This window comes from Lissotriton vulgaris, chromosome 10 (assembly GCF_964263255.1).
Source record: "Lissotriton vulgaris chromosome 10, aLisVul1.2, whole genome shotgun sequence".
Taxonomy (NCBI): domain Eukaryota; kingdom Metazoa; phylum Chordata; class Amphibia; order Caudata; family Salamandridae; genus Lissotriton; species Lissotriton vulgaris.
This window is the reverse complement of record NC_141698.1, coordinates 210,900,900-210,913,585: the sequence shown is the minus strand read 5'-3', so window position 1 is coordinate 210,913,585 and position 12,686 is coordinate 210,900,900. Positions and strand designations below refer to the sequence as shown.

Sequence of the window (12,686 nt, the reverse complement as noted above, 5' to 3'; positions counted from 1 at the left end):
AGTAATGACCTTTTCATTTAGCTATCAGCAGGGCCAGCCGCAGGGGCCGAAAGCATAGATGTACCAACATTACCGCTGTAAGTGAACTCAAGCTCAGCCTCACCACAAGACTGCTGGACATATCCCTCTACAGAATGGACAGGACACTAGCAGGGTATTTGTACTACATGAAAAAACTGTATAAGGCAAAAAAACGCCCATCACTCCCATTCACACATATACGAGTACTGATAATATCAGGCTCTGACTCCATAACAAATCTCCCCTATCACCTGGGATTTTTAACCTTCCACATACTCCCATCCCACGTTTTTTAGGTCGAGCCTTCGCAGCGCATGCGCTGCAAAGGAAAACGACCTTTTCCGAGCGCTTGGCCTTTTTATAGCCAGCATGTGCACGCGTTCCATTGCCTTCAATGGCAACGCGTGCACGTCAGGAGATTCAGTCACGGGAGCGTGCGGCCCATCTAGTCGCAATTATCGCTCCCGCGAGTGAATACCTCCCCCCTGCTGCCGCGCGAGCGCTTCTTTTCTTGTTTTACTGTTGATTTACATTCAAACAATTGCCTACCGGAAGCTCAAACCTGTGCATTCTTCCAACACTTGCAAAACACTAATACTGTTTTTACAAGTTTAAAACCGACCCAATTTGTAATCATGGGCCACTTATTTTTTATTTATCTTTCTAATTCGCTAACGAGGGGCACTTTTTTGGCGCCCGTGCCTATTTTCTCTCACAATCTCCTCTGCAACAAACTGCAAAGTGATGGGAGAAATGTTTGAAGCATCCCACGCGCCTAGCTTCCCCCCACTCAGCTCAGGGGGGCGTGTAGTGAATATTGAGCCGAGCCCCCCCCTCAGCTTGCCTCCACCCCTGCATGTCCAGGTTCCTGCGGTCGTTCTGAATAAATGCAGGTAGTTTGCAGCATGAATGTTAATGCGCCTGCGCCGCACAGAATCTATTTACCCCCAGACCTCCCTGGGGAGATGGATTTCCTCTCCGGGGAGCGGTGTTGATGCTACCGATGGATCCGATGAATAATTCATCTTTACAGAGCGGTCGAGTCTGGTGTCCCTGAGAGCCAAGGAGAGGGGTTCACAGCGCAGCGCTTGTACACCTCAGACATGTGATCTTTGACAAGCGAGGCGCAGGATCAGAAGCCAGGCGGCCTCTGCCCCGCATGTCACGACAGGCGCAACATCAGCCCATGAAGGGCTCAGAGTTCAGACTCTCCTCCGTCTATTTTGCATTCGTCTCGTTTCTGTGCTCGCCATAAATGCTGGTTCCGTGGCATAAAAATATCCACACCTGACCTGAGCGGCCACGAAGTGGCACATTCTGACAAAACTGAGTGCACTATGTTTAGGACAGCAAGTGGAATAGAAGGAGCACTGCTGCCTGGACACAGTACGCAGTGGTGATTTATTAACTTTGGCAGCATCTTTTCACTTCAGGAACATTTTATCAGCAAGCATTGGCATAGACAATAGGTGTCGCCTTTGGGACCTTATAAGTATTTAATTACGCAGTACAATATCCTTGGTGCAACATCAACTGTTGCATGGCTTAACACTTATAATGTCCCAAAGGCGAGACCTATTGGCTATGCCAATGCTTGTTTTATTTAGTTTGCAAGCGCCGTCTTACATAGTTTGACAGTCATTGCCCTGGGCCACCTGACACCAAGAAAAGCATGCATCCCTACACAGTATTACCAATGGTGTCCATCAGGCCAGACGACACCAGTGCACACCGCGGTCACTGCAAATCCGGACTTCCTCTGTGGATCGAGCTGCGTCATTTACGGAGTAAGATAATAGAATAGGACATTGTTGTTTTTTTGGGACGCCCTCTCACAGCCGTACATATTATACATATATAATCTCTTTAACGCTGCAGGCTGCTGTCCCTGTATTGTTGTAATGAAGCTTAGACACGCGTTGGGAAACATGATATAACACCGCTTAAATAAGAGATCCTAGCGGGTAAGCATCTGTGCACCCATTTAATGTAGGTTAATACAATATAGATTACAAGGCATGTCTGTTCGCTTTCCCTTTCGTAGCTGGCTGGGACTACATACCATATTCCACCTCGTACATACTAGATGTTGCCAGGATCTTAATTGTTGCAGTACATACGAGGTAACTTTCAAATCTTTTACTATCGTCTCACTAACAGAATGAGATTTTTTCCATCCCACATGTGGCTAACTATGGCGCTCTATTTAGTAATAGGGTACATATCCGAAAAGTCATCTTAAGCCCAGTGTCCAACACATTTAGATCGCAGTGTTGGCATTACAGTTATAAAAAGGAATTCGCTTCACAGTAGGGAGATTATAATACTCGAGTAGTAGTCCAGACCCAACCATTTAGTACCCATGTATTTCTATCCAATTAGGATACATCCCAGATATAAATTAGACTGCATTAGGAACCCGCCCTTATTTGAAGCTGTGTATATGTTGCTGATATTTCAGCATTAGTATATCTGTTTTGCATCTTTTTTAAGTGGATTAATATGATCTTCATGAATGGTCATGTTTCTATTTTGTATAGTGGATATATCATGATCTGCTGACCACATATACACGCAGGAATTTTCGGATACCGCTATAGAAAATGTACTAACTATGCTTTGGATACTAGAAATTAGTTTCAGGTAATGATAGGATACGTAGAATCAAACTGCGTACCTTGCTCAGAACTCCAGATTTGTTTTAACAATTTTTTTAACATAGAATTCCATAAACTAGATTTTGACTGTATTTGAAACCCTTTTAAGGTCATAAGAACCCAAGAAACAATAAAAGGTATATTCTGGATACCACATGTTCATCTTGACAACTAAGTTAACATCTTTTCAGTTATTAGTCTTAATAACTGTTGCTCCTCTCTCTGCTTACTTCATATTCTGAGCACACAGCTTTAATCACATTTGTCAAGTTCTGCATGGAACTGTGCACTTGGGGATGGTTTCGAGGTGCTAGAGTCACATCAACGTATAGAGAGATTTTCCAGATTCAGGTCTCTGCAATTTTTGGACTAGTGTGTTTTAATTCGAATGTTAACTATATTGATAAGCTTTTTTGCTACAACCCCACTTTGGGGCTACATTTTTTGTAAATAGGACCAAGTTGCAACACTGATATATGTTTCTGTTTACATATACCTTGTTTAGGTTATATATGGCATACATACATGGCGTCCTGATGAAGGCTCCAAGCCGAAAATGTGCCTAGGATTTTATAACTCCAGAGCCATGCCCAAGTGAATATGTACCTCATTCCAACAACAAAATAAAAATCTATTATTGTATAGTTTTTTGTCTAGAATAATGGAACATTTGTCCAGAATAAATGATGAAACTAAATGTTTAAACATCCTTTAAACATGAGGTTATTACTGCCTCTACCATATATTCAGTTTCTGTTTTTTTAAGTATATTAATGTGTAATTACGGTATAAAATAAAAACCAATAATCAATAAAACATATATATTCTTGTACCTAACTGTGTATGTCTAGAATATTGTGTATGCCTCATAGGTCCGCAATATTATTTTCAACGTTCCTAATTTTTTGTGATTTCAATTGCTTGATGCACCCTGCTTTAGGAATTCTGACACTGCATCCCTACACAAAACATACTGAGTCCAGCTAGCCGCACCTTGTATTACCAGAGTGTAGCTACATGAAAAAAAACTGGCACATATCAGGGGCAATATGGCAATATCCACAAAATTAGAAACTATATGTACTTGGTTTCCATGTCCTTTATCGCCCCTTTTTTGATCCTTTCTTCTAGCTGCAGGCCACAGCCCCGCTTGGTGCAACAATCCATTATAAATCAGAACAAAGAGCAGTGAGTTTATAAAAAAAAGTACAAAAAGTCCAACTACAATTGAGAAAGGAGCTCATCGAAATCAGTCCTGATGAAGGCCACAGACCCTTAGAGGCTTTTACTGCCAAAACATGTTGACCACCACTGAAGACGCAGAGAATTGGTAATGCGTCTGAACGGCATCACACCTTGTTTTTAATCTTACCCTTGTTCCTTTTTTCCACATTAAAGAATCCCTCTCCAGGTATAGGAGGTAATTTTGTGGTTACAGAGATCCCACCAGTATCGTTTATTGCCACTCTCCCTCCAGTTGGAGACGTTATACTTTTGGTAAGCGAGTACCCAGGTGTGGAACCCAATGAGGATACCTGACTCTGGCACAGTTAATTTACAAACATTACAATTTTGCTGTGAGCTACAAAAAACTTTGCCTATCACATCCCTAGATTGTCAGATAAAGCCTCTGACGTTGAAGTCAGCGAAAATAGTAAACACCAAGCTCCTTCTTTACAGAGCCTGACATTTGAATTTTGTCCTTGAATACACAGTACATGGGACAAGAGAAGAACAACATTTAAAGGCCTGGTTACAGAATGTGAGCACTCATGGAAGAATAGAGTAAACAGGCTATGCTCCACGAGAGGGACAAAGAAATGCCGGACAGCCTAAAACAAATATAGCCACCAAATAGAAAGCAAGCAAATGTGAGATACAAACCACAAAGCCAATAGTAAGCAATGGGTGGAATACATTCTTAGATCAGCTTTCAGAATGGCTCCAATGAGTCTTTAGCAACATGCTTCAGCCTAATAAGGAGCATCTGCTGGTATGTACTGAACTCCTGTACAGTTGTATAGTAGGATTGCAGTTATCTTTGAAAAGACATGGCCGAACCTAAGCAAATGTCTATATCCAGATCATTCTCCTTAGAAAATACAAGTGGCACTTAAAAAAAAATTGACTTCAATCTAGGCCTTATAATCCCTTCTCCTGTCCGCCAATACTTAATGTTTTTGTCACTGATAATTAGCACTTGCATACCGCACAGTCTACTATTAATATTGAACCACAACACCTTATGCCAGTCTGTGTATGGCTTTCCAAATGGTTCAAAAACAGTGCTTTTTGATTTGGTTCTGTGGAAGTGAATGGTCAATATGCTCAGCATGTTAGTTCTAAATATTTGTGATATTTTTGGGATGTAAGACGAGAGATCAGTACTAAAAGGTTAATGCATATCATCCAGTGGCAATGTACTCACTGACAGACAATTATTTTCATATTTGGGTTGTTTTGAATGTATGTTCAGGTTTATGTCTTAACCACATCGACGCTAATGACGAGCTCAGCTCGTCATGAGGCACAGTGGAGCTGCACTAATGTCGAGCTGAGCTCGTCATGTATAATGGATATGAAGACCCTTCAGCACAGCAGGAGAATTGCTGTAGCATCGATGTGGTTAATGTGTGCTGTGATAAGGTGGGGATTGGTAGGTCTTTAGAGGCATTGCTATTTTGAACACACAAATATAAGGCATGTCTGTGCTTAGTCTTTCTCCCCTAAAGTCGGGAAACAGCACACTGATTGGCTCCTTTATGCAGACGATTAAGTATTACTGAACTGTACCCCAATTGGTCTGCAGAGGAAATTAAATGCCCCAGTAACCTATAGCAAGCAGAACCAGCTACACATCAATCTGGAAAAGACCAAGATTTTAGCTGGTACTTAGACACACAGGAGGTGGAGCAAGTTGGCCAATATCAATATTTGGGTTTGACTTTTAGGAGGTTTGGGTTGACTTTTATAAGGTACCACATTAGGACAGTACTAGGCAGAAGGCTCTATTGCAGGCCAGTTATCTGTCAAGCATGCTGGGTCGGTCGCGTAGCGGAAAGCAGATCACAGTTGTTTGAGTTGCCACACGGTTTGCTTAACCAGTGCCTACCTTTACGGGGAGTTTAGAATTTACATTGTGTTGTTTGGGGCAATTTAATCTTTTTAATTGAAAAACAAACTGTTTTTTACCTCACTCTCATTTTAATTTACTTGGGAACTTCATTCTTCTGGGCATTTTTTTGGGGTTTTGGGGTCAGTAGAGGGTCTCTCGCTCCTTCCCCAGTCCACCACGGCTTGCCGATTGACTAGAGGGAAGTAAGTTGTCATATGGGCTCCTCCCCCGCATGTCCTGTCACAGACTAAGGCGGCGTTATAGTCTTTTACCGGTCCCACCTATTTAGGCAGCATGCTGGTCCGCGTCAGGTCTGCGTCATGCGCCAGAGACCCTGGTGAATCATCCCCAAACCCTGGTAAGCCCCTGGTCTACTCCAGGGAACAGCTCCTGGAGCTTCAATCACAGGATCAGGGGCACTGTTGTCCTATGAACCTTGAGGCCCCGGGGTGTGGCCACAGGTTTAAATGTGCCAACTGTGAGGCATCTTTCTTGGTGGGTGCAGCCCTCCATCCCTTTGAGGATAGCTGTCGGCCCAGTCCTGTCCCGCTGAAACACTCTTTCATGGGATATCTCCTTAATGCCAGATCCCTTATCAAACATGCTACGGAATTGAATGACTTTGTGTCCCTTCGTAAACCTGACTGGGTCTTCATCACTGAAACCTGTGCCAGAGACTTCTCAGGTCCTGATTTACTGGAAGCCACTCCTTGTGGGTATCTTTTTGCTAGACTTGATATGGAAGGGAAGTTGGGTGGGGGATTAGGAGTAATGAATAAAGACACCTACTCCTGTGTTACCGAGGACCTTACTTCTCCCTCAGATTCCTATCAGGCCCTTCATTTCTCTTTGAAGGTGTTACACATGAAAACCTTCATTGGAGTGGTTACCTACCGGCCTCCTGGACCCAGAGCTCAGTTCCCCCAGAGCTTCAGTAGCCGAATAGAGCCCTTTCTAGCTAGCTGCAAGGTTACGTTTCTCAGCGACTTCAATTTCCACTTGAAGAAAATCATCTGCGCCCTGAAACGCAGGCCTTCCTGGAAGTTATGGAATCCTGTGGTTTCCCTCAGCTAGTTAAGAGGCCCACGCATACGGCAGGGCATATTTTGGGTGGGATGTTTTCAATAGATCCTAGGATAGAGGTCATGGATCCTATTCCACTCTCCTGGTCTGACCATTTTGCCACCCCTTTTATCCTGGAAATGTTAGTTTCTAACAAGGACTCTAATCTTAAGAACAGGGTGGAATTGAAGAGAAACCTCAGTCGGATTAGTAAGGAGGATCTCTTCAATACTCTCAGCAATTTTTGCTGCCCCCCTCACACTGATGTCAATGCTGTGTATGACAAATTTTCCAACTGGCTGAAGGCAGCCCTGGATTCTCTTGCTCCTCTCAAGAAACACTATGTGGCAAGAAAGCACCCTTCAGCCCCATGGTTCTCTGAGAGATTGAGAAAGCTCTGACAGGTCTGCATTCATCAGGGGAGAAATTGGTGTAGGGACCCCACTATAGTTGAAAGGGATCTGCATAAACTTAGGTTAAGGGAATACAAGCAAGCTATTAAAGAAGAAAAGGTCTCCTGTTGTTCTATGATGATGGAATCCATTAGATCCCCTAGGGAACTCTTCATCACGACAAATTCCCTTTTAGCCCCTATGACCAATCTCAAAACCGAGGTCTCTCTGGACCTTTGTGATAAAATGGCAGATTTTTTCTATGCCAAAATTAAGGACATCTACTCCTCCTTGGAGAACTTAAACTCAGCGGGAGCTAATCCTGATCCTCTTTTGGATTCTCTGGTTGTACCGCTGAAGGATTGCTGCTTGCGCTCCTTACCTTCTATTCTCCAAGAGGAGACTGACTTGTTGTTAGTTAGGATTAGATCTGGCTCCCCCCTTGAGCCCTGTCCTCTCAAGATCTTGAAGTTAGGAAGGGATGCCATTGTACCACCTCTGACTGCCATCCTTAATATCGTCTTCTCCTCTGGCCAATTTCCCATCGCATGGAAAATGGCGGTGGTAAAACCTCTCTTGAAGAAACCCTCTCTGGACTCAACAGAATTAAAAAACTATCGACTTGTTTCCCCGTTACCTGTTCCAGCTAAATTCCTTGAAAAACATCTTAACCGGCATCTCAGTTCTTACTTGGAGGAATACCAACTGCTCGATAGCTCGCAGCATGGGTTCAGGAGTGAACACAGTACCGAGACAGCCTTAACCATTGTCTTTAACAACATTCGACAACAGGTTGATACTGGTCATACCAACTTAGTGATCCTCCTGGACCTCACGGCAGCCTTCGATACGATTTCTCATCGTAGATTGGTTGGCAGGCTCCGGGAAATAGGGATAGAGGACTCTGCACTTAGCCTGCTTTCATTGTTCCTTCTGATGGGCCAGTTTCTTTCTACCCCTAAACAACTGTTTTGTGGAGTCCCCCAGGGATTTTCATTGAGTCCCACCCTTTTTAATATCTATGTAGCCCCGCTCGCCACCGTGATAAGGTCCTTTGGCCTAGAAGTGCTAACCTACGCTGATGACACACAGATCATGATTTCCATCACTGATAGTGTCTCAGCTTCTGCAGAAAATTTTAAAAACTGCATGCGGGCGGTGGCTACATGGATGGTCAAGAACTTCCAAAGACTGAATGGGGACAAAACGGAGGTCCTTATCTTTGGATACAAGTTGGATATCTGGTCGGAGGCCTGCTGGCCTTAATCTCTTGGGTCCTGTCCCTGCCCCTGTCTCAGTGCTAAGAATCTAGGCATCATTGTTGGTTCCTCTCTTTCCTTGGGCTCACAAATAAATAGAACTGCCTCTACCTGTTTTGGGATGATACGGACTCGCAGGAATATCTTCAGTTTTCTCTCTCTTTCATCACAGAAACAGGCAGTGGTGGCCTTAGTGGTGTCTAGATTAGGCTACTGCAATGCCCTTTATTTAGGGATAAACAAGGGGCTGTTACACCGACTCCAATTGGTGCAGAATGCCACCGCTGGGCTGGTAATGGGTCTCCCCAAATTCCATTCACTCTCAGCTACCATCGGAAGCTTTCACTGGCTCCCATTGGGGAGTAGAATAGCGTTCAAAGCCTTTTGCCTGGTTCACAAGGCTGTCCACAATAGGGGGTCAGAAGGCATTAACAAAATGTTTCAAAGATACCTTCCCTGCAAGGTCTTGAGATCTGCAAGCAAGAACTTGGTAACGGTTCCCAGGGTCAGGAAAGCTAGGTGGGGGCAGGGCTTTCTCGCTGATAGGGGCCAATTTATGGAACTCCCTTCCCTCCCCAATTGCCACTCTGGAAACTCACTCCCTATTCCGCAAAGCCTTGAAGACCTGACTTTTCACCTGTCCTAACATCTAAGCCCTAAAATCCCTGGACATCTTCTACCCTGAACTCCTTCCATAGCGCTTCGATGCCCCTGGGCTAAGTTCACGCTCTACAAAACTTATATTAATTCATTCAAGATGTTAACAGTAAATATGGGGGGGCAATCCCATATTCCACTACTAAAAGCCTATGAAGGGAAGATACCTCTGCTGGGTCTGTTTGGAGGAGAGGTATTTTCCCTTGATCCTGCCTATGAATAGGACCGTTTAGAAGTGACAGTTCTCAGAAGGCTTTTATCACTCCCTCCAGGTACCATGGTTCAGACCATAAGGAGAGAGTTCAATCTGGTCTCCGGGAAAGTGCAGGCCTTCACTTGGGCCTTGAGATATTTGAATGCCCTCTTGGAGGGTGATGAGGTGTCTAAAGTTTCCAAATTGTGCTAAGATGAGATTCAAGGTAGTGAAAGAAGATGGGCAAAGGAAGTAAGGATTAGAGTAAGAACCTCCATTCAGACAGTGGTACAATCACATTCTGGTCCCCCTTCCCAGGCAAGCTGGCATTGTAAGAGTCTGTAGTGTTTGTGACTGAAACTAATCACCAGTCCTATTTGAGCAAGAAACCATCAATTCATTTCTCACTCTCTACTTTAGGCCAATACACTGTTTTTTCATACCAGTAACAGTTACCAGACCCTGGGTTGCGAAATTAAATATCAAGGTTTAGGGTGGGATGCAACCCAACCCATTCATTCCGCCCATGTTGGGCCAGGGTCCAAGGTAACAGGGATATCTGTCCCTCCCCCTGAATGTAAAATGTGCTCTACTCCATATACTTATAGACTGTGTGTTTAAGTATTACGTTTTTAAAACCTTTGTTTTTTTAAATATGATACAGTCCATAGGAGAAGCTGTGGAGTTGTTATCAGAAATAAGCTATTTAGATGTGGTAGTTGGAATTGCTCGGTTTTTGCAGTCTGTTAAACATAGTGTTATTGACGGAAAGTAGATGAAGGGGGCGTTGGGTAGTCAAGATGGGGTTTAATTGATTTTAACTGTTAAATGTCTTTTTAAAATGTTTTGTGGACAATTGTCTAAATAAACTTGTTTTCTACCTAATTGAGTTTTGTATGTTCTCAAAGTTCTGGCTAATGTGTTCTGTCAAAGTTGTGTTATTGTTGAGCACTGTCGGTGCCCCATCACCATAATTTAAGGAATATCTGTGCTGTATTGGGTGCATGTGCTATATTCCTTTTTAAGTGTACTGTTAAACAAGCCTGCGCCGATCTCAAGGAAAAATAGTGATAGTCTTGCCAAATAAAGTAAAACATACTAAATAGCAGTCATTATAAGTGTCCACTGAATGTTAGAGAAGGCAAAGAAATTGTGAAACGCAGGACCGACCCATTTTCTTGCCAAGAAGATGACCACTTGGTGAAAGATGTGCACAGAGACCAAGAACTACCCAATAGGGACTGTTCTAGAGAGACACCAATGCAGAGAGCAGTGAGGTTCAGAATGGCAGCAGGTAAAGATGCAGAAAGGTGCACGGGAACTCTCCAAATGAAAAGAAGATGTCCAAACAGTCCATCTCGAGTAATCATAATCTTAACCCATGTAGGACTCGCTGCCCTACTTGTCTACCATGTGAAAAAGAGGTAAGTCATGATATCCTGCAAAACATATTATAATTTTGCTGCAAAGTCCCTTGTTAAACTCTCTGAGTAATATTTAATTATGATCAAATGTATTCATAACAAGAGAGCTCAAACATGGCAGAAATCCCACTCTTGTGCTGATGATTTGTATTTATTCTGCCATACTGGTTTTATATAATGAACACATAGATGGTACCTTGAATTATTTATTTGCCCATGCTTTCATGTAGTATTTTGGCACTTGTCTTATATGGGCAATGCCATTCTCTAGGAAACAAGGTCCAGGTGCTCATCATCTATCAAAGATTCTGGGTGGAGGACATGTATGAATGATACCAGTGTTCAGCCTTTAGGTCGTATTCCAGAGTTCATACAGAAGCTGTAATACAAGTATCCATCTTTACAGGGGCAGGAATCTAATCAGGATCACTTCAGTAGTTTAGTAAGCTGGTTTTCACTCAGTTCCTTAGATTCTGTAAGACAATGTTTTTGAATAAACGTATGACCATCTCAATATGACATAGGAGTTTGTGGCTTGAAAATATTGCTTTGAAGTATAGTTTACATCGTCTGACTATTAACAATGATGCACACTTTGTAGGAAACTATTTGGGAATACTACAGCATCTCTATAAGTTGCTTATTATCCGATTTAATAATTTCCAAAAGACAACGTTTTTTTAAAAATAAACTAACAACCATATTAAGATGTCATGGGAGCTTATCACTTGATACAAAAACACTTTTCAGAGTGCTCTATAACCACATTCTCTCATCTTTGACAGATGACGAACAACTCGAGCTTCATTAGGGGTTACATTCAAACAAAATCAACCATATGTCAAATTAGCAACGAACACAAATTCAAACTTTATCATCTCTTTCTAATGTGTAAAACACATGTCCCTTAATCTCGCCTTCGCTTTGGCAATTTATAGAGGTATTCCCTTAACTGTAAACACAGCAACATCTCTGGATATGCAGTGTTTCTACAGATAATATTACTACTGTCATTGAATAAATCTAGAAGACCTATGGATGTGTAAAATATAAAATACTTGGGAAATATAGCAAATTAGATTTAGAAACATCTCCTCTAGGTATGAACCATGTGGTCAACCTTCCACCACATATGTAGATGTTAGTAGGAAACACACTTTTGAAGATTTACCAACTGCATATTCTTTACCTTGTTCTGTTTATATAGGGAATCCAAATTCAACAGTTTTCTAAGTTCGTTTCTGTTGTTGATGCTCCGATCTGTACGTGGAAGTTCTTGGTCCATGATGCCAATAGTCTTTTTTAAACCCTGCAAAGCACAAAACACCCTTCACCCAGGATATTCGTCAACCATTCACATGTATGCAATTCGAACAGTTGAAAAAATGTTAATCTTGTTTCGTTGGGGAGATTTTCCTTGAAACTGGATTGAGCAATCTCTAAACCTTTACACATGAAGTCTCTCTTTCAGGAAAGTAAAAAACTATGGTACAAGAATGTGTATGTTTATTTAGGAGAGGTTTACATTGTAACCCTCATTTGCTGAACTAAGGAGCTTGCACAGAGAACACTGATCATACAAAGTACAGTACTACTTTAAGTCGCCAACATAACACAACAATAATGATCAATGCTAAATGTTCTACTACCAGAAAAGATGAGGGCAAAATTCAATGTTTTGTTATGCTATCAGCCTTTGTATAGCGCTGTTCTATCATTTGCATTGTACATCACTATATAGTCTACACACATTTGCATGCATGAATTTGCATATGTTAGCACATTAGAGCCAGACATAATCACTTGCCAACACTTGCTATCAATGTGTTTGTGGTCTCTACATTTTATTTGACTCCGGTTTAGTATGTGCAGGGTGCGCTAAGGTCAGAATTTTTTATAAAATGAA

General features: G+C 42.3%; 1 protein-coding gene across 1 annotated transcript in view; it reads right to left on the bottom strand.

The window, feature by feature from the left end:
- The window catches only part of MINDY4 (MINDY lysine 48 deubiquitinase 4), a 718,486-nt gene that overhangs the window by 647,533 nt on the left and 58,267 nt on the right, over window positions 1-12,686 (bottom strand). Inside the window, exon 2 of the mRNA XM_086940895.1 lies at window positions 11,970-12,089. Within this exon, the coding sequence (XP_086797021.1) occupies window positions 11,970-12,089 (120 nt within the window). The remainder of the gene's footprint in view (window positions 1-11,969; window positions 12,090-12,686) is intronic.